At 40.1% G+C, this 22,392-nt stretch overlaps 1 protein-coding gene across 1 annotated transcript in view; it reads left to right on the top strand.

Moving 5' to 3' along the window:
• The window catches only part of CMYA5 (cardiomyopathy associated 5), a 704,220-nt gene that overhangs the window by 578,773 nt on the left and 103,055 nt on the right, over window positions 1-22,392 (top strand). The window contains exon 9 of the mRNA XM_044063710.1: window positions 6,336-6,486. Coding sequence (XP_043919645.1) covers window positions 6,336-6,486 — 151 coding nt within the window. The remainder of the gene's footprint in view (window positions 1-6,335; window positions 6,487-22,392) is intronic.

Below are 22,392 nucleotides of genomic sequence, written 5' to 3'. Positions count from 1 at the left end.
TTGTTAAACATTAAGAGCACTGACAAGATGAAATACATGCAAATAGTTATTTGATGTTAGAATAATTACAATTTTATATAAGAACCTATAGGTTGTTTTAACTATTGCATTTTAAAGGATTTTATTTTATTTCATTTTAAGTTGTTCGTATCATCTTATTTTCCTAAGGAAAATTAAGCAGTGTGAATTTATTTAAATTGTTTATAGCTAGTATAAAGCCTGTTTTATGAATTTTACAAGTATTTTAGGAAAGTATATGTATTTAAATATGAATTAGTATGGAATTACTAGTTAATATTTATAAAATTAAGGGGAGGAATAAGTGATGTCATTTTTTTTTAGTAAATCTGATTGGCTTAATACTTAATAGCAATTATGTTTTTGTTTTAAAGTCTGTTTAGTTTGGATTCATTCTTTATGACTGTATGTAATGGGACATATCGTTTCCCATTATGTAGACAATATTTGCTGTCCTCGTACCACAAGTACTAAGTGTCCTCCCTCAGATTACAGATGAGTCAAAAAATACTTGAGTATGGACTGGTTTCAGAGGAATAATTTATGCAATTCCCTCTACATACAAACAGATGGCATACTGTTTACAAGCACAGTGAAGCATCTTCATTGTTCATATACTGCTCAACAGACAGAGTTGAGCAACATATCAGCACTAATGTAAAAAAGACAAATAAAACATAACTCTGTTGCATATTATAATAAAACCTTGATGAAAATGGCCGTCCCTGTGGTGTATTTGCCCACTACTGCAACCATGGGTATATCTCACCTCCATACAGTGTTGCTGTGAAGCTCCTGTTGATGGGAGTGTGCAAGCACCCGATATATAGGTTTGTGCATGTTTGTGTGTGTGTGTGTGTGTGTGTGTGAATGTGTATGCGAATGTGAGAGTGTGTAAGACCCAGGATAGTGCAATATTATACAATTGTACAGAAAGCAGTTACATTATTTCCTGGAGACTGCTGATCACCAGAAAGCTTAATAACCACTTTACAGGTGACAGCTTGGAATCTGTGCTTATATTCTGATCCTGGTGAGACTCGGAGCAGAGTGCATTGATTCCTGACTCTTTCTGGTTGGAAAGTGAGTGTCTGTGCTTAACGTACCTGATAGGTCTGGTTGCTATTCGAGGCATCTACCAGAAAAAGGCTACAAGCCTGCAGACCTTTGCATCTTCTGGGACAAGACTGTAGATCACCAAACAGGCCATGGCCTACTTCTCTTCTTGGGATTAGTGCTAACATTTTGCTTCTGGTGAGAGAAGAAGCAAAGGAGTATTGTATCCCATCAGAGTGAAGCTGTGCTGAGACCAGCACTAGTAGTAGCCAGGCAGTAGCCATTCATGCGATTCCCCTCTTTTTACCATTCTTGACAAGCTAATTCTTTGTTTTCAGTAAGTACTGCTTGATTTCTTCCTAACTTTAGAATATCTGCCTAAATACTTCATCTTTAAATTTTCCTGGTCTACATATTAGTTTCCCCTCAAGTGTTTGGCAGTGCTCTGTACAGAGTCAGATACACTGAATGACATTTTTCCTGTAAAACGCTTCAGTACTCAATATATTGAGCTCATATCCAGGCATGTCTAAAGGTCAGTTCCCTGTGCTTTCTCCTGTCAACCTAATGAACTTAGGAATCCTGAGGCAATGTAGCAACTGTCTCATATACACAGACACCCCTCTCCTCTTACCCCCCCCCAACACTAGGACTTGTGAGAGATGCACATAGATAGTCAAATTGGAAGCCAAGAACTCCCCAGCCAAGACTGGATTAGCCAGTCAAGAGGAGAAGGTTAATACCTGCACCGCACCACATTCAACACATAGCCGTCCAGAACATACACCGTCGCAACCTTCACATAATAACACAAAACACACACCTACTTTTGCAGAGGATCTCAATAAAAGTCTGCCCAAACAACAGAGACCTCTGAGGCAGAAACATAAACAACCACCACATCCCAGCACAAACCATGAGACACATAGCTCACATAAACTGTGTGCCACTCAACTAAAGCCCATAAGGCAAAACAATTTACTCAATACACTACTCATAGGTGACTCAATAGTAAGGTACACTGATGTCCCACTCACTAGGTTGAATAAGGAAAAAGTTACGGTCAGCTGCCTGTCGGTTGCCAGGATCTGCCACATAATGCATGCACTTAGGTCACTCCACAACAGCTACAAATATGAATTTGTCCATGTTGGTGTGAATGACCTGAGACGTACCTCCCTGGACTACATGAAAAGAGACATAGAGGAGCTCTTGGATGTTGTAGCTCAGGCAGGTATGACCCTATCTCTGAGTAGCATCCTACCGTCATGCAGAATGGTACCACAGTACAAGCAGAAAATGATTGACTTCAACAACTGGCTAAGTTTCTGGTGTCATTCTAAGGGGATCCAGTATCTGTATGAATGGGATGACATGATCGACAGATCTCGATGCTTTGCCAGAGATGGCTTGCAAGTGTCACCCCAGGGATTCCGGATACTGGCCAAGGCTCTTGCCACCCCATAGTGCCTTTTTTACGCAGTGTCCTGAAGACAAAATTACCACCATAACAGCTACAAGCAAACAAAATTTGAGGTAATGTTACTCAACACTAGAAGTCCAAATCTCAAAATGCACTTGCTCAAAGGACTCCTTAAAATGGAGAACATCGACATCTGTGCAGTGACTGAGACATGGTTCAAGGCTTCAGAGAGCATGCCAGCACTACCAGGCTATAATTCATACCACACCTTTCGGCCCCTAAACCTGGACCGAAGCACTAAAGGTGGTGGTGTCTCCATATTCATAAAGGATATGCACACCTCCAGACTGGTAGCCCAGCATAACACATCAGAGATACTTCAGGTACAACTAACACTGGGTAAAACTGCAGTCCAGGTTGTAGCCTGCTATAGATCCTCCACCATGTCCCAAGACTCCCACTCCACATTCCTAAACACACTGGAAAATATTAGGGCACAACCCAATACCCTTATATTGGGAGACTTTAACTACCCCTCCATTAACTGGGAAAATTACTTATGTACCAACACACTTGCTCAACGTTTTCTGGAATTCATTAATTCCAACGCCCTGGAGCAACTCATTCTTACCCCCACCAGGGGTACAAACATCCTTGAACTGGTCTTTACTAACATTGGCAACTGTTGCTCTACATCAGCAATCAACTCCTCCTTGGTCAGATCTGACCACAGGCTAATCACCATGGATATCCACATCCCACTCTCACCCTTCCTAAAAGAAAACACTGTAAAAAACTTCTCCAAAGCCAATTTTGTTCTTCTAAAAACAGAGCTGGCTAACTTCACAACACCCATGCAAATGGTAAATAGGTGCATGACTGAATCATACACCAATCATACATGAGCACATACACAAGTGCATGGAACGGGCCATACCAAACAGAAACAAGATGCTATCCTCCAAACAAAGGAAGCTAATCCGGTGGTCTCCCACCATAAACAAACTTTACAACAGAAGGAAAAAACTGTTGTAGAAAAGGGTGAAGTCCCAAGACTGGAAAAACTCCCTTGTTAGCCTCAGCAAAAAACTGAGATCCATCATCAAATCCTCTAAAGCTAGCTACAAAAACCAAATTGCTGCAGATTCTAAAGACAACCACAAGGCATTCTATAGTTATGTCAAGAATCTGCATGGCAATACTCAGATCTGCTCTGAGTTACAGCACAATGGCAATACATATACAGAACCGACTGATATTGCCAACATACTGGCTGACAGGTTCAGTGCAAACTTTACCCCCCTTTCACCCCCTAAAGGGCCTATCAAAGTACCTGAGAAATGCCAAGTCCCTATTATCATGGCTACACAGCTAAAAATTGCACTGTCCAAAGCCAAGAATACATTTTCCATGGGACCTGATAATATCCCTGGCTGTGTTCTACATGAATTACAAAGTGAACTGGCACCACACCTGAGTACCCTGTTCAATGACAGTCTCATTTCAGGCTTTGTTCCTACCGAATGGTGCACTGCTATGGTTATCCCACTCCACAAAGGGGGAGCAACTACAGACCATGGGAACTACCGCTCCATTAGCCTCACCAGTCTGATATGTAAGGCTATGGAGTGCATCATCATGGACCTTATAAATAAGGACATAGGGGAATCTCCAAACTCTGGACCCCACGCAGTTTGGGTTTGTGAAAGGTAGATCATGCCTGCTCAACCTGATAGACTTCTTTGAGTCTGTCACCAGAGCTGTGGATGAGGGCAAGGTTGTTCACACAGCCTACCTAGATCTTGCCAAGGCCTTTGACACCATCCCTCACTCAGGAATCCTAGATAAACTCAATAAACTAGGCATAAACCCCTATGTCATAAGATGGGTTGACAACTGGCTCACTGATGATAGAACACACACTGTGAAAGTAGTGGACTCCAAATCTGACTACCGACCAGTTACAAGGGGTGTCCCACAGGGATTGGTCCTAGGTCCTCTCCTGTTTGGCATCTACTTCTCTGAAGTTCAAGCCAACACAAAGGGACTCTGGCTGACTAAGTTCATAGATGATTGCAAACTGGGAGCCATTATTGATTCTCCAACTGATGTAGGCATTCTACAAAAAGGCCTCACTGACACTAAAGACTGATGCCAGAACCATGGCCTTAAGTTCATTGCCAAAAAGTGCATTGTCATTCCCTTTGGGAAAAAATTTGGTGCCATGAACTACCACATAGGCAGTAGTCCACTAAACATGAAGGTGTGATAAGAGCCCTGGGGACACAGGTTGACAGCAACCTCTCCTTTGATAACCACAATGCCACTGTAGTCAGAAGGTCCTCCTCTGTGACACATCTCATTACAAAAGGTTTCTCATCCAGGAAGAAAGAGGTCATAATTCCTCTCTACTCGTCCCTCATTAGACCTATTATAGAATACAACGCCTCATTTGGTATGTACCTCACTAGACACATGCAACAACTGGAAAGGCCAAAAAAAATACCTCACTAATAGGATCTTAGGCCTTAGACACATGCCCTATATGGACAGACTCAAAAAACCCCAGCTATACTCTGTCTCTTATAGCCTACTTAAGAGGCGATATGAACCAAAAAATGGACATAGAGTGAAGTATAGTGAGTGCAGTAATAGCAACGAGTAAAAGAAATAATAAACTGCACAACAACTTACAAGGCAGAAGTCTGATGAAGCAACCTGTGAGTCGTGAAAGCGTTAACCCTTTTGCTTTTTGTTTTATTATTTTTTTGATTAAAGTTTCTGCCTTGTAAGTTGTTGTGCAGTTGTTATTTCTTTTACTTAGAGGCGATCTCTGCTTGACCTACAAAGCCATGTCTGTCCCAGAGTTTCTAGATATGCTACACCTAAAGAAATCCCAATCCCTCCATGCCACATGCTCCAGGGACCTAAGCCTCATTACCACAATAAACAGAACATGCTGGAGGGACAGCTTCCTAACCCAGAGACTTCCCATACTCTGGAACAAACTTCCCATTCACATCAAGCAGAGCACTTCACTGGCCCTCTTTAAGAGAAATCGTGACGAGTGGATGGGCAATAGGAAGTTCACCCGGGGATCACTGCAGTGGCCTTGCTTGACAGGGGCACTGGGAACTAACTTTGGGTGGCATGATGCCAGGGAACCTTCTTGGGCTAGGCTCATATAGGGTCCAGGGCTGTTAGCCTAGTACACATCTATGAACCTATGAAATTATAATAGTGGCTACATTTCTTCAGAATGATTAGACATGCAGTTTAAGTGAGTCAGATTGAAACCACATATCTGACTGAAGATATTTTGCATTATGTTGTGTTCCCTTTAATCATTATGTGAGTCAGCAATACCTGAGTCTTAAAGCAGTCTGTCTCTTAACCCTTTCTTGCTGTAATGTGTGGATCACAGTGATGATGTTAAATATGGTTCAAGAAAGAACAGTTTGAAATAATTTTCATGGTCCAAGCTTTGTATACTGCATGTACTCAGTGTACTTCAGGACTAAAACTTCTTTCCCCAGCTTTATACCTTTCAGAGTCTTACACAGCACACAGTATATACAAGTTTAACTACTATTAACAAAATGAGAAATGAACATGGTCACTTTGCTTTGCTGTTGCTCTCATATACCTTGTAATTACCAGCTCAAATGAATAATGAGAAAATGTGTGTGCATTCCACCAATTTAACATATTTATTACTGTCAGGGATGTGAATCACCACTTATTTCCTTGTATACCCTTTACTGGTACTTGTGCTGTGTAGGTGTTTAGCTGATGCAGCATGACTCAGATTCCAGCTAATGTGATCTTTCATTCACAGCTCCCTCAACACCGGTGATAAAAGCAGAGGAGTGCACTGTATGCTGGGATACTGCCACCATCCGATGGAATATGGCAGAACACTACCACTCAGCTGAGACCTACACAGTTGAGTGCTGTAGGCAGTACTCCTCAGGAAGAGAAGGCCTCAGGTTAGTCAGCTGTGTGCAGCATATTGTTTTTTTGAATGGGTATGGTCAGAAATATGTCACTCTGCAAAGAGTACAACAGCTTGCATCAGTTCTGAAATTATCTATATTGCCTTCACAGAGTTTCTTTTTTATGGATAATGTTTTAGGATTTACCTGTTAGGAGTTACCTGATGGTCTTTGTATACTGCTGACAGCTAGAAATCAATGCTCAGTTTGTTGGCATGACTGTTGCAGAATTAACAATCAGATGCAGATTGTTTAATTTACTGAAGTACACAATTTAAAATCACTTAAATTTTCTTTTTAGCTATTCACATCTGTATTAGGGAAAATTATAAATCAAAACCCTGATTTGGTGTATGACCTTACCGTCTAAGGTCAGTGAGGTGTTTTTCTGTTTTGCAAGAAAGTTCATTACATTCCTTATACCATGCTCACACACACACACACACACACACACACACACACACACACACACACACACACACACACACACACACACACACAAACTCACAAACACACACAAACTCACAAACACTGATAGAAAAAATTAAAAGAATAAAAGAAATACTGTGTTGGTTCACTAATAGAAAACACAGACACTGGAACACAGATGTGATGCAATAGCCTTTATTAGAGCAACACATATTTTGCAATTACTCACGCTTTTAAGCTAGCAGGAGCCTTTTGTCTGCGGTTCTTAAGTTACTGGTGTTATAGTGTTTGGATATCCAGTTGTGCCTAGAAAGGGAAGTACATCATTTGTTTGTCAATTGGCTAAAAAGACAAAAAACAAACAAAAAAAAAACTTAAAAATGCTAGTGTGGAAAAAATGCAGCTTGGACTACACCTCAGTGTAGTGTGTATGTGTGTGAGTGTGCGTGTCTGTCTGTCTGTGACAGAGAGAGAGAGAGAGAGAGAGAGAGAGAGTGAGAGAGACAAACTCTAGATGTCAGGGTCATGCCATGCTATAAAAATCAAAGTTTGGCATGTTACATTACTGTTAGTGTTCATTTAGCAGGGAAGATAACACTTGGAAAGACAGCAGATTAGTTAAATCCAGAGAAGGAACAAGAAATTATAATTTATAAGTTGTTAGGCTGTCTAAACAAGCAGATTAGTGAGCTAGATACTTTGGTTAACAGAAAATAAAAATTGGCACTAATGTCCAGTTCACAATGATGAGAAAGGCAGGGACCAGCACGAGGATAAGATACAGGGTCAGAATGTATAAATGTTTTATGCTGTTGATAGACTACATAGGCTGTGGTTTAGCTAACTGAGAGAAACAGAGAAAAACAGAAAGAAGAAGAAAGAGAGTGGTGTTGTTACGTCAGCCTAGACCAAGGTGACCCTTTTGGTACAGGACCTAAACTGGGACACTTAAGTTGCAACCTGTTTATTAAAAAAAAAAAAAAAAAAAAAAAGTCTTTCATGTTAAGTGAAGACCAGCATGCTTCCCAAACCTAAATCTTCTAGAATAAAAGGAAATCATCTTCATCCCTATAATCGTCTCCTTAGTCATGCATCTCAGCATTCGGCTGGATGCCAGGATTGGTACGAGCACACTTGACAAGATTAGTCAAACAAATTGAATAAACTCAAATTTTAAAGAACAGTGAAACTGTGCAGTTGTGGTGATAAGACAGTTTGACTTGCCTGAAGGCTGTGCAGTCTCACAGGTACTTTATTTGTAACAGCGAGGGAGTTGGGATGCAGGACAGAGACTGACCCTCATGCGATGTAAAATTCGACATTGTGTGCTGTTATCCTTATTTTTTTGTTTACTGGTTTCCCACTCATGGAATTATTGTTAATCCACATTCTGTTGATCTTTTATACCGCTCTCTCACTACACAAAATGGTTAAGCCTGAATATAAAATTTAGACATTTTTCCCCTCCATTCACCCTTGGGGAACTTCTAATATACAAAATGCCTCCAAATTCAACATAAAGTATACTGCTTTTGTGTTGTTTAACTCATTCACTCCACTCAGGAGTTTGCACTGAACTTCCAATGGGTGGAGCCTAAGCCTTTTGACAGAATCAAATCAAACAAATGTTCATATCTCTTGAACCATAGGGGGTAGTATTCTTTAGGTTCTAGGTGTTAAACCCAAATTTTATAAGTCACAGTAAACACAGTAACTATTACATTTGTAATATTTTGTAAATAACTTACAATATCTCAGCAACCACTCAAGTTACACACAGCATTTTGCAGCATTTTATTCATCTAGCTGAGAGCTTTCATATGAGGCTAAGGAGTTCTGTCTATTGTTACTTGGTTGTTGAGATATTTAGAAAAATGTGAAAATTATATCTATATAAAGTAATATCATGAAAACAACAGTTAATATATATTTACCTGCCCTAGACAGAGGTCAAATATTAATACAGTTGTTTGCCATTGTGTAAGCTTTAAGATAAAATATTTTAAAACCTTGTACATAGCATTGTTTTGGAATTATTAATGTAAATATGAACAAGCAATATTTGACGTCTAGATGCGTCAGTAGGAGTTAACTGCAGACGCACATGAAGGCATCATTCAGATGTAATGAGTTAACTGAACTCAAGCATTCATATGCCTACCAATTTTGCAAACAGCAACAATTATCCCTCCAATCTTAAAATCAGTAAACAGACTGGACTTACCCAGAAATATTAGTGATCAATTCCAAATGTAAATGAAGTGAAACCACAGAAAATCACTCAGACGTAACTACAGAGTTCCCCCTCCACACTTCTAACCACTGCCCTTGGCCTCTTATCAGCTCTTATCTGGCCTCTTAGTTTTCTAAGCACTTCACCAATATGATTCCTACATCCTCCTACCTTCCATTAAGGCACTGTATCAAAAGCCTTAATGAAGTCTGTATACACTGCATCCACTAGACTTCCCAATTAGATTTATAACTGTGCTACTAGTTAGTAATACATAATGTTACTTTTTATTAAAATGAAATAAGTTTACATTTAATAACACTTTGTTAAAAATATCAACACAGAAAAGTGCTAGATAAAAAAAAACAAAGCATTGTTATAAAGGATGCTACAGCTATACTGCAACAGATCTCCAATCTTAACACATCTCAAACGATCAACATAGCAAGACAAATGTGCTGCACATACATCTGAAAATCTCTCAGTTACTACCTCTTTATCTAACATGTCAGCCTTTCAAATACAAATACAAACCTTATCCAATCGAGGCATATAACTTCACGGCCGTGGACATTCCCAAACATTAAGGTGACAGCTAAGCTTCTTACACATCGAAAATCCCCACTTTGCAGATCCTGGAAGAGAGCAATAACTAACTGCTCTACTACCGCAATGGGCATGTGCCAGATGCCAAGCAGTCATATGGGAAATGTAGTTGCTTCACTAAGGCAGTCATCATCTTTCCACAAATCCTGTTCCAATTTTTTACACATGGGGTTGGGGTCTAAACTGGGACATTTCTGCATCCCAAAGACAATGTTTGGGATTCTGGGACAGAGACTTCCAAACTGGGACTGTCCTGGAAAAACTGGGGCCATTGGCCACCTTGGCCTAGACTCCCTGTTTAAATGTCAGTACTTGAAATGCTGAGTGCCGAAAAGCCAAGCCTCCCCCCCAAAAAAAGACTGAAAACACAGGAGATCAGTGAATCTTGAAATATTGCTCTTCTCCTGCACCCCCCACCAAACTTTCATATACCAAATCCAAGATCACCATACCTTGGGGGGGGGGGTATTCTGACAATGGCATCTTGGACTTATAAGCCCGATCTTTTGGCCATTTGGTCTCCACATTTCGGGACTCACTCTAGTGGGTCCCAACATTTCAAATGGTTACCAACTGCACAAAGTTCTAAAGAACAGCAGAATTGGACAATGTTTTGTTATAGTGTTAAAACTGTCTGAACATTAAGGCCATACTAACTGTTAAGTTTATGGTTACCACTGTTCTGACCAGAATGTCACCTTATGTGAATGTAACTACTGTCTTGTCATGAATAAAATACAGGTGCTAAACCACTGACTGCAGTAATCATAACAGTTATTGTTATTATTCTGAAATAGTAAGCAGTTTGGTTTCAGAGTAAATTAATCATAAATCATGCAGTAACATGAAACGGAAAAAAAAAAACATTTTGCTGTTCAGTATACCTTATTTATGTCCACTGTTTGTTACTCAAAAGGAAAAGTTAGGTACTATAGTGTCTCATACAAGCAATAGCCAGGTTAAAATCAGTGACTGTCAGATTGAACAATTGAATTAACTTAATCTCCAATATTCTTCTTTCCAAAGGTGAATGTTAAAGTCACTTAACAGCCATAACTGTCATATGTGAAACACAATGATCAGACTGGAAACAATGTGCTTATACTGGCTTGTCAATTATTGTATTTGTAAGTGTGTGTCTATGGACATTCATCCTAGTTCTGAATAACTGGCCTGTCTCACCTGTGTAACCTGCCTCTAGACATTTCATGCATTTGAGTAGATATAACATGTTTTTGGAAGTGCCCGTAAAAGAGCCCTGTACTTTGAAACATCTATTCTGAAAAACTATTCTGTCAAAAGCAATACAGATCATGTGGCATGTTTTGTATCTTTGCTAATTTGGACATTCTGGATTATGTTTGCTCTGATTTAAGTGTATGTCTGCCAAGAACATCCTTTAGATTTGGTGGTTGTTTAAATGACAGCAGTTGAGTTGCTTGCAAAATGTCTCCAACTCATTAACATTGTTTGGAGGTCCCTTATAAGTTTGTACAGGTTTTTAAGTTCTGGATGATATATTATCCCTAGCGGAACTCTGTTGCAGGGGATCCTCTCTTTATACTGAATCAACTGTTCTCCTGGTAGTTGTATTGCTTTGTCTGCAGCACTTTCAAACTCACTGGCAGAGTGACCTGGAGCTGGGGTGAAGTCTTTCAGCTGTACCAACTGCGTGGCGCTTTTTCCCTCACTAGAACAAATGCAGTGATATCAAAGTGCCTGACTATAAATAGCTGACTTCTTTGTGTGGCTGGAATGATTACTGCTTCTGTGCAGATACAGCTGTCTGTCAGGTGGAATCCCGCAGATGCATGTCTGTAATATCCCAATCAAGGAAGGGTACACTTGAAATTGAACATTCCAAGGAGAGTTTAATAGATGGGTGGATTCTGATGAGTCCTTGAAGGAGTCAATGCTATAGCTCAAGATTATAAATAAAGCATCAATAAAATGGAAATAAGTGACTGGTTTATGTGGGCAGTCTTATAGAAATTCCTCTTCTAGGCTTGCCATAAAGAGGTTTTCCATATTGAGGTGCCATTCTGATGCCCATTGCAGTGCTCATAAGTTGGAACATAATGTTTACATTAAAGGTAAAATTGTTGTGTCAGAATAAATTCTATAAATTGCCCCATTACATGTGGATTAATGTTGTGATGCTCTGTTATCTCTTGTAAGTACTTGAGATGGGCAGCAATGCCATCCTCAAGTACAATGTTTGTGTAGAATGGGACAGGTAGCAATGCCATTCTCATGTGTGATGTTTATGTAGAGTGATGTAACATCAATTATGGGGGCAGGTATCAAGTCTTCAGTTGCTCAGCAGGTAGTAAACCTACCTTTGGTGCCAATGACTTTGGCTTCTATTCCCACACCAGGTAAATCGATTAATTTTTCTAACACTGACACTGCAGTGCAGCATAAGGGGAGTGCTGTATTCCCGAGTGTGTCATCCTTTAGATGAGATGTTAAATTAAGGCATGAACTGATGGTAGCTCAGGTGGATTGTAAACGATCCCATGGCACTTATTGAAACAAGAGCAGGGGAAGTTTCCAGTGCCCTGTCCAAATTTTCCCCTAGTCGGTATGAAGGGCACCTCGGGTCTCCCCAGAAAAAAGGCCATTGACCTAGTGGGACAAACCTGGTCAACAAGTGTAAAGTAAAATATATAAATAAAGTAAAAACTACATTTATCCCTGTTAAAGGAAAACTCATTTTTGTCAGGCCACACTTCTGTCCACATACCAGTCCATCCCTTTCATTGTTCTCAGTAGTTCCTTCTGACAGTTAAGCTGTCCCAAATAATCTGTCCATTTAGCACTATAGGATCATATTAACACCCCCCCACACACACAGACCCATATTATGATATGCATGTCTAATTCCCATAGTTTCCTCACTTCTTTGAAAATTGTTCCATTATAATAGTTAGGACTGCAGATGGAATCTATAGCAATCTACTAAACTTCCTGATTACATATAAGTAGTATCAACCTACCTCCCTGCTACCAGCAATAACATTTGCATAATAGTGCCACTGCACCTCTTTTTTGACTCCTTTAACTGAAGTGTATGCCCAATTTAAACCCTAGCCTACTTCATCCTTAGTTTGATATCTTAAACATGACGATAACAGCTCTTTCCATTGCAGACTGTTTGACTACCTCTTCCATTTTAATATGACACTTTCTGTGTTGTATTAGTTATATCTACTGAAGTTCCTCTTCTCACTTCTTGTTTCTTTGCCCCATGTCCTGTCTTTCACGTCCTGTTCCTAGCCTGCAGTTCCTTTGCCATCTTCCTGGAAAACGAATTAATATACCTTTAAGTGCACCTATTAGGGACACCAGTACTCCTGCCCCAGCAGTGACAGAGTAGGTGTACCTATAAGGGTCACCAATACTCCCACCTGAGCAGTAGCAAAGTCATTGAACCTTTAAGGGGCACAACTACTCCCATCCCAGCAGTGGCAGAGTAGGTGTACCTATAAGGGTCACCAATACTCCCACCCCAGCAGTAGCAGAGTCGGTGCACCTATAAGGACACCACTGTTCTCACCCCCAGCAGTAGCAGAGTAGGTGCACCTATAAGGGTCACCAGGACTCCTGCCCCAGCAGTGGCAGGATAGGTGCACCTATAAGGGGCACTAGTACTCCCGCTACAGCAGTGGCAGAGTAGGTGCACCTATAACGAACACCAGGTCTCCCGCCCCAGCAGTAGCAGATTAGGTGCACCTATAAGAGACACCAGATCTCCTGCCCCAGCAATGTCAGAGTAAGTGCACCTGTAAGGGACACCACGGCTCTGGCCTCAGCAGTAGCAGAATAGGCTACTGTAGAAAGTGCATTAACATGACTGCTGTAATGTGCTTCACATGGTTTCATAATTTATATCATAACACCTTTCTTTCAGCTTTCCTTGTGACTTCCTGCCCCAACAGTAGCAGAGTAGGTACACCTATACAGGACAAAGGTACTCCCTTCCCAGAAGTGGCAGAGTAGGTGCACCTATAAAGGGTAACCAATACTCCTGCCTAGCAGTAGCAGAATAGGCCACTGTAGAAAGTACATTAACATGACTGCTGTAATGAGCTTCACATGGTTTCATAGTTTCTATCATAACACCTTTCTTTCAACTTTCCTTGTGACTTCCTGTAATCCCTGTCTTAATCTTCATTAGCCCCCCCCCCCATCCTGCCAGAGTAATTATCAGTGTTACCTACCCACCAGGTAATAGCAGAGTGGGACCTTAAGTAAACAGTCTTCTTCACCCACCCCTTCCTTTTAGTCTTCATATTCTGTAACATGGTACTCATCTTCTTGTATTTAAAACCAACATAAGGTGCTAAGTATGAAGCACTTCAGGTCATACAATTTATGTTATAGATTACCCAATCTCACCTTCACCCCTCCCTCCTCCCAGCTATTCCATCTCCTTTATTTATGGTAAAGTCCATGAACAAACTCTGCCCCTTTTGACAAGGCCCCTAAACTGCACATTCAACATATATTACTTCTATTGTATTAATGACAGGCGTTTATTTTAAGTGTATAGTACCTCAAGCCAAATTTCATCTCCTTTTTACACACACACACACACACACACACACACACACACACACACACACACACACACACACACACATACGTGTGTGTGTGTGTGTAGTGTCCTAGTTTTCCCTACTGATTGGTTATGTTTCTGCTAAATAGGTAGTACTTATTTTAAAGTAAATTGTTAGACATTGCACAATGGCAACAAATTAATCCATCCCTCTCCCAAGTTAGTATACATTAAGGAAGAAATCAGCATTCAACACTAGCATATCCTAAAGTATAAGAACATACCCTAGTCGGACACAAATGACTGACTCCTCAACACACTTATAAAAACATTACTGTAAGATAATTTTCTAAGAATGACATGTTCCATTTCCCCATCCATCAGGTATAATCCTTCTACTAAGTTCTTTGTGACATCAAGATTACAGCATATCTTGCCCTAATGCTACAAAATGTAAGTAATTGTACTTTGGTGGCAGCAAGAATACTCTATCTTTCCTTTCCTGAGCCCATTAACACTGGTAAAATATTTACTTTAATATTAATGCTAAAAAACATAAACTATTGTAATTATCTCAGAAAATTTAGCTCAGATAAGTAAAACCAACAAAAAACTTAAGATTTACTGGAAACACAGGAAATAAAATATTCATTATCCCAAAAAATTATTTCTTCAGATTGTGAGAACAATGTATTACATGAAAATGTTAATATTTAAAAATAAAATCAGCCAATCATTCTGATCATATAATCAATATCTATTTAAAATAATTCAGTCATGATGCAAACTGCATACATAAAAATGAATATTCATGAAAATGTACCTTTCGGCCCCAGAACTTGGACTGAAGGTCAGAAGGCGGTGGTGTTTCCATATTCATAAAGGATGCGCACACCTCCAGACTGGTAGCCCAACATAATGCATCAGAGATATTTCAGGTGCAGCTAACATTGGGTAAGACAGCTATTCAGGTCGTAGCCTGTTATAGGTCCCCAACCATGTCCCAAGACTCACACTCCACGTTCCAAAGCACCCTGAAGAATATTAGAGTCCAACCTAACTCTCACATACTGAATGACTTCAACTACCCCCCATTAACTGGGAAAACTACTCATGTACCAATACACTTGCCCAATGCCCTGGACCAGCTCGTTCTTACCCCCACTAGAAGTAGCAACATTCTTGACCTGGTCATTACTAACATGGGCGACCATTGCTCTACACCAGTAGTCAACTCCTCCCTGGTTAGATCCGACCATAAACTAATCACCTTGGAAATCCACATCCCAACCACCCCACCCCCTGCAAAGGTAACCACCATGAAAAACTTCTCCAAAGCTAACTTTGAGCTCCTAAAAACAGAGGTGGCTAACTTCACAGCACCCATGCAAATGGAGAATAGTTGCATGACCGACGAATCATACACCAGTGCACTGTACGAACACGTACAAAAATGCATGGATTTCGCCATACCCAATAGAACTAAGACACTCTCCTCCAAAAAAAGGAAGCCAATCTGGTGGTCACATGACATAAACAAACTCTACAACAGAAGTAGGAAACTGACCGGAATAAGGTGAATTCTCAAGACTGGAAAAACTCCCTTATCTATCTCAACAAAAAGTTGAGATCCCTCATCAAATCCTCTAAAGCTAGCTATGAAAATATTTGCAGCAGATAGTAAAGGCAACCACAAGGCCTTCTATAGTTATGTAAAGAATCTCCACAGTAATACCCAGATTTTCTCTGACCTACTGCACAATGGTACATCCTATACAGAGCCAATAGATATTGCCAATATACTGGCTGACAAAATCAGTGCCAACTTTACCCCACCCCCCAAAGGGCCAATCACAATACCAGTAGATTGCCAGGCACCCAGTATTACTGCTGCACAGGTTAAAACAGCACTGCCCAAGGCCAAGAATACAGCTTCTATGGGACCTGACAATATCCCCTGGCTGTATTCTACATGAACTACAGAGTGAACTGGCACCTCACCTGTGTTCCCTGTTCAATCACAGCCTCACCTCAGGCTTTGTCCTTACCGAGTGGTGCACTGCTATAGTCATCCCTCTCCACAAGGGAGGAGTGACTACAGACCCTGGGAACTATTGCCCCATTAGCCTGGCAAGTCTGATATGCAAAGCTATAGAATGCATCATCATGGACCTAATAAACAAGGATATAGGGAATCTCCAAACTCTGGATCCCACACAGTTTGGTTTTGTGAAGGGTAGATCATGCCTGCTCAACTTGGTTGACTTCTTTGAGTCAGTCACCAGAACTGTGGATGAGAGCAAGGTGGTTCATACAGCCTACCTTGATCTGGCCCAGGCCTTTGATACCATTCCTCACTCAGGAATCATAGAAAAACTCACTAAGCTAGGCATCAACCCCTATATCACTAGCTGGGTTGCTCACAGATAGAACCCATAGTGTGAAAGTAGCTGACACCAAGTCATACTGCTGACCAGTCAAGAGTGGAGTCCCACAGGGATCAGTCCTAGGTCCTCTCCTGTTTGGTATCTACTTCTCAGAAGTCCAGGCCAACACGAAAGGGACTCTGGCTGGCAAGGTTCACAGACAATTGCAAGTTGGGAGCCATTATTAACTTCCTAAGTGATGTTGACATCCTACAGAAAGGTCTCACTGAGACCAACGACTGGTGTTAGAACCATGGCCTTGAATTACCTCATCGATGGTAGTCCACTGAACATAGAAGGCGTTATAAGAAATCTGGGAACACAGGTTGTTAGCAACCTTTTTTTGACCACCACATTGCCACTGTGGTCAGAAAGTCCTTCTATGTGGCACATCTCTTTACTAAGGGGTTTACATCCAGATCTCATTACTAACACCTGTTGCTGCATTTTTGTCTTCGACACCTTCAGCGGAGGTTGGAAGTTTTTCTCAATTTTTCAAGATCTCATTACTAAGGGTTTTGCATCCAGAAAGAAAGAGGTCATTGTATCCCCTCTACTCTTCCCTCATTAGGCCAATCATCGAGTACAATACCCCATTTGGCATGTCCCTCAATAGACACCCGCAACAACTGGAGAGGCCACAAAAGTATCTCACAAAGAGGATCCTAGGCCTTAAACACTTGTCCCATATGGACAGACTCAAACAACTCCCAACTATTCTCTGTTTAATATCGCCTACTTAGAGATGATCTCTGCTTGACTTACAAAGCCCTGTCTGATTCAGCTCTGTTAGAAATGCTACATCTAAAGGAATCCCAAAACCTACACACCACATGCTCCAGAGACCTCAACCTCATTACCACAATCAACAGAACGTGCTGGAGGGACAGGTTCATAACCCAGAGACTGCCCAAGAGACTGCCCATGCTGTGGAACAGACTTCCCATACATGTCAAACAGAGCACCTCACTGGCCCTGTTCAAGAGAAATCTTGGTGAGTGGCTGGGAAATAGAAAATTCACCCCGGGGATCACTCCAGTGGCTCTACTCGACAGAGGAACTGGGAACTAAGGTGGGATGGCATGATGCCAGGGTAATCCTATGGGCTAGACTTGTAAAGGCTCCAGGGCCATTAGCCTAGTACACACCTATGACCCTATCTGCATATGTGTGTGTGTGGGTGTGTGTGTGTGTGTGTGTGTGTGTGTGTGTGTGTGTGAGCGCGAGCGTCTGTGTGTCTGTTTGTGAGTAAATTATTCATGTTTATTAGCAAAGCACACTTAAAATTCAGTGCCTTGTTGATGCCCATTGAAGTACAGACATACAATTTAACCTGCAAAACAAATTCCCAAATCATCCCAACTGAGACCTGTAAAAATACTGTCAATAAGGATAAACAATAAACTCTAAAAACCTGTATGCAGTCATGAATGTCAACTTAAGACATTGATTTGTTGTTCTTTTCAGTCTTTATCAACCCATGGGTTTGGATCCGATCCTCAGATCTGACTCGGCCACATACTCCAGACTTCGGATCCATCTCTTGAACTGCTGTCTCTACTCATAATGCCCTATTCCCTCCCCATTACCTCAGATCTCATTTGATACCATCATGAACAGAAGCAGGCTCCTCTCTCAAGCTTTAGCACTGATATTTTGTTAGTTAATTCAACTTTTCTCTTGATTTTGTTTAAAAATTTTTATATTTACCTTTACCCTTAGCTATCCTTCCCCTTAGTTATTTTGCAGGTCATTAGGAGTTTTGTTTGCTAATTTTGCCTTCCTACTATTCTGAAGAGTAAATCTTCTTCACCATTGCTGTTATTTTTCCTTTGCTCACCTTTTTACTGATAGGGTATATCTTCAGCCTACAATTGCTCATAATCAAAATACTTTTATTAATTTTATTTCTATTTAAATAAACTGTTTTACTTACATTGTTTTTCCATTACTTAGTTGCTTTCCATGTCAAATAAACTGATGGTATTTAAGAAATGCATTACTCGTGGCTATAAAATCCCAAACTCAGATGCCCACAAGGAGTGTGTGTACTCTCTTGGAGCCGGGCACATGGACATTGCATGTTCCATATGTTCCACCTTTAATCCAAGAGCTGGCAGATAGATGAAACAAGCTGATTCTGAAGGATCTTCTCCCTGCAACATCTTTTTCTGGGGCTCAACCTTCCTCCAAATCTAACAAATCTGCTGTGTTGGAGCATAGAAAGCTCTCCCCACCAGAGTCCCCCAAGCCACTATCCAAGAGTAGAAAAACTTCATATCTGACACTATTGGATCCAAAGACCTGATCCTTGGATCCAAAGGCTTCAGCTCCTATAGTTATTTCAATAAGCCCTACAGTGCCACTCTCAGAGCCTAGGTCCATGGTTTTGAAGCCTGGTACTGCTCACAGGAGCCTTACTCCAGAATATGTCATGAAGCCTATATCACCCACCCTGCTCTCTCCATTACTTCAGAAGCCAAAGAAACTTTCCAGGCCACCATCCACTACTTCCTCCAGGTCCGCCAGAAATTTATTGAAAGCAGATGTGGATAGGATGGTGCAAAAAATTGTCAGAGCTCGGATCCAGATGGTAGTTTTACCAACTCCATCCCCATGAGTCTTCCTTTGACATCCAGGACTATTGTATCTCCTTTTCTGATCCATACAATGGTTTCAGAGTCCAAGGATCTGAAATACTTGAGAGGTGCAGTATCAGATCAGAAGAAAATATCTTCTTCGACTCTGAATATATCCCTGACAAGTTCTGCTCCAATACCTTCAGATTAGAATGGGTCCTGGTGTTAAAGTGTCAGTGTGTTGGATCTGAGGGGCAGAGATAAATTCTGATGTTGTTGGATCCATCGGTCCCCCTCGTTACCTCAACTGTGACTTAGTATGTTTATTTTTCTTAATCTGGTGCACAGGGAGATGTTAACTTATTGTTATAATACCTCTGCCTTTTGTGTATCTACTGTACAACCAGACAAAATGCCACCTATTAGTTTTTACATAACATATTGATATGTAAATGTTTTGCTGTTAAAGGATGAGCAGTACATTGCCTCTGATACATAGGCTTACATAGTCTTTTCAAAGTGACAGTATAGCATGTTGCATTATACTCTACTTACATTAGAGATAGGTATATGACCTCCCTTCTGAGGGAAATGCAGTACATGTCCAATATTATGCATATTGAGTTGAACCTCACTAAAAAGGCAGCACAGCAGAGGAAAACAAAATGGAATAAACCAGTACTAGAAAATGCAGCTCAGTCAAATTAGTTGAATCAAGATAAAACCATTTTATCTTGATTCAACTTGTTTGAGCTGCATTTTACAGTACTGGTTTATTCCATTTTGTTTTCTTCTGCTGTGCTGCCTTTTTAGTGGAGTTCCTGGTTTGTTGGTGTTTATATTGAGTTGAGCTATCATTACATCAGAGGTCTATATATATATTTTTTATCACTGGAAAGATGCTGCCATCAAAATTCTCTGTAATGACAATGAAACTGTGATGCAGTTGACTTCAGAAATGAGCTGCATTTAAATTCTTGTTGGACATTTTTGAAGCAAGTGTAAGTAACAGACACTTAGGTTCATAGGTTCATAGGTTCATACTAGGCTATCTGCCCTGAGGCAATTATAAGCCTAGCCCGATTCTGTATGGCTTACGCCACCCCTTGATTTGAGTATACTGTGCCCTTTTTAAGGTTTAGTTTACTGTGCCTCTGTCTAATAGTGACACGGGAGTAATCCCTGGGACAAACCTACGATCCCCCATCCACCTATCGAGATTCTTCTTGAAGAGATTCAGTGAAGTGCTCTGCCTCACATGAACTGGAATTCTATTCCAGAGCGAAGGGAGCCTCTGGGTTATGAACCTGTCCCTCCAGCAAGTTCTATTTGGAGTTTATTATAACTTGTTTACCATCCACAATGTAAGATGAGGCATTTTTTATAAATAAAGTATATTACGTCTGCGTTTTATTTTGTTGAGAAGTATGGCACTCTGAATATTTTTTTGCTACCTCCCTGCCCTGACCTCAAAAAAGATTGAACCCTCAATGCCTCACTACCTGTGTTAGCAGAGAGGCTACTATATATCCATACAAATTGCAGAAATAGGAGATAACATGCTTCCTAGAAAGACAAGTTGGTATCTAAGTCTTGTAAGTGGAACACCTTGCATTGAAATATAAAATATGCAGTGATATACTAAATGGTAATACGACTAAATAAATAGCTGCTTTTCTAAAGAAGCAAGTTGTTTGTATCTGTGAGGTAATTTTGTAGGTGCAGTCATAATTGAATAAAGGGTACAATTTAATATCAAGGTACTCTCTTGTACCTTGTTTTTCAAACTTGTGCATCCTTATCATATGGTGGATAACTGGACGTGAAATTTGGTGTAAAACAAAGATGCATAGAAAGTTCATTAATATACTTTGAGGGATGAATGGCAGTCTTTAATGCATTTGATATCTGGGAGCTTAGGCATAATTCTGAAGAAATGTGAATAGGAACTGTCTAAGAATGGTTAAGACCTGTAGTGCTATACATAGACATTGAATGCTTGGTATTAGAAATATTGCATTATACTTGGTTTTAATTAAGAATGGGCATCTACATTTTGTTTTGGCATATGCAAAATACTTATGCATGATATTAGAATTCATTATAATATATTATTTTCCCAGAAAATACAACTTTTAATCCCTGGAAAGAAATCACAATTAAAACTCTATTACTGACCATCACAAAGGAGTGGGGACAGCTTCAGCAATAATCCATATTTAAACCCCTAAAGATAAAAATGGAAGTTTGAGGCACATTGTATACTTTATTTTTCAATTGTAACTCTGAAAAGTTTACTAATATCTGTAAAAGATGGACTGAGATTGTCCCATTGTACAGAGGTATTGAATGCAAGGTTTGATATGAATTTGACAGTGATTGTTATACATTATATTCAGTTTCCACTGGAGGGGCTATCTGACTTATATTCAGGTTAGGAATGCAGGATATGTCCAGGAAATATCTGCATTTCATTAATCACATCAGAATTCAAAATAAGATATAATTTTTCAAAAACTGAAACTTAGTTTTAAATGAAAGTGTCTTCATCAAGACTCCCTGTACTGACAGTGGCAATGTGGTGATGTCTGCTTAAGCAATCATCTGCAACTTAAATCATTAAGGGTAGAAAAACAGTCTTAGATGTATTTTATACCTGAGAATCTAAATATAATTCTCTGAATGTTTTATAATGACTGTCAAATACGTAACTGAGGAATATCCTGTGTGTACTTGTCTTTATCTCTGGAATCACCAACTTACTGACTTTCATAACTGAAAGTCAGGACATATTTTACTCCCAAAAAATTGTCATGAAATTTAAATAATTTCAGGCACATGGTCCTATCCTGCTAAGTGCTACCAGCTAGGCTGCAAAGGCATTAGTTTACTCTGATTTTAGCCATTTGGTTTACAACAAAACATACACATTTATTCTAGTTGACAAACTCAACATATATCTGAACAATGTCATTATTGTGTTGTCATGAAGGCAGAACTAGAAATACTTATTTATCAGAAAAAGTGATACTCTGTCATTTTAATGATATAACACAAACAAGTATT

This window comes from Protopterus annectens, chromosome 2.part2, assembly GCF_019279795.1.
Source record: "Protopterus annectens isolate FY-2018-M chromosome 2.part2, PAN1.0, whole genome shotgun sequence".
In the NCBI taxonomy this organism is placed as follows: domain Eukaryota; kingdom Metazoa; phylum Chordata; order Ceratodontiformes; family Protopteridae; genus Protopterus; species Protopterus annectens.
This window is presented reverse-complemented; position numbering and strand designations above follow the sequence as displayed.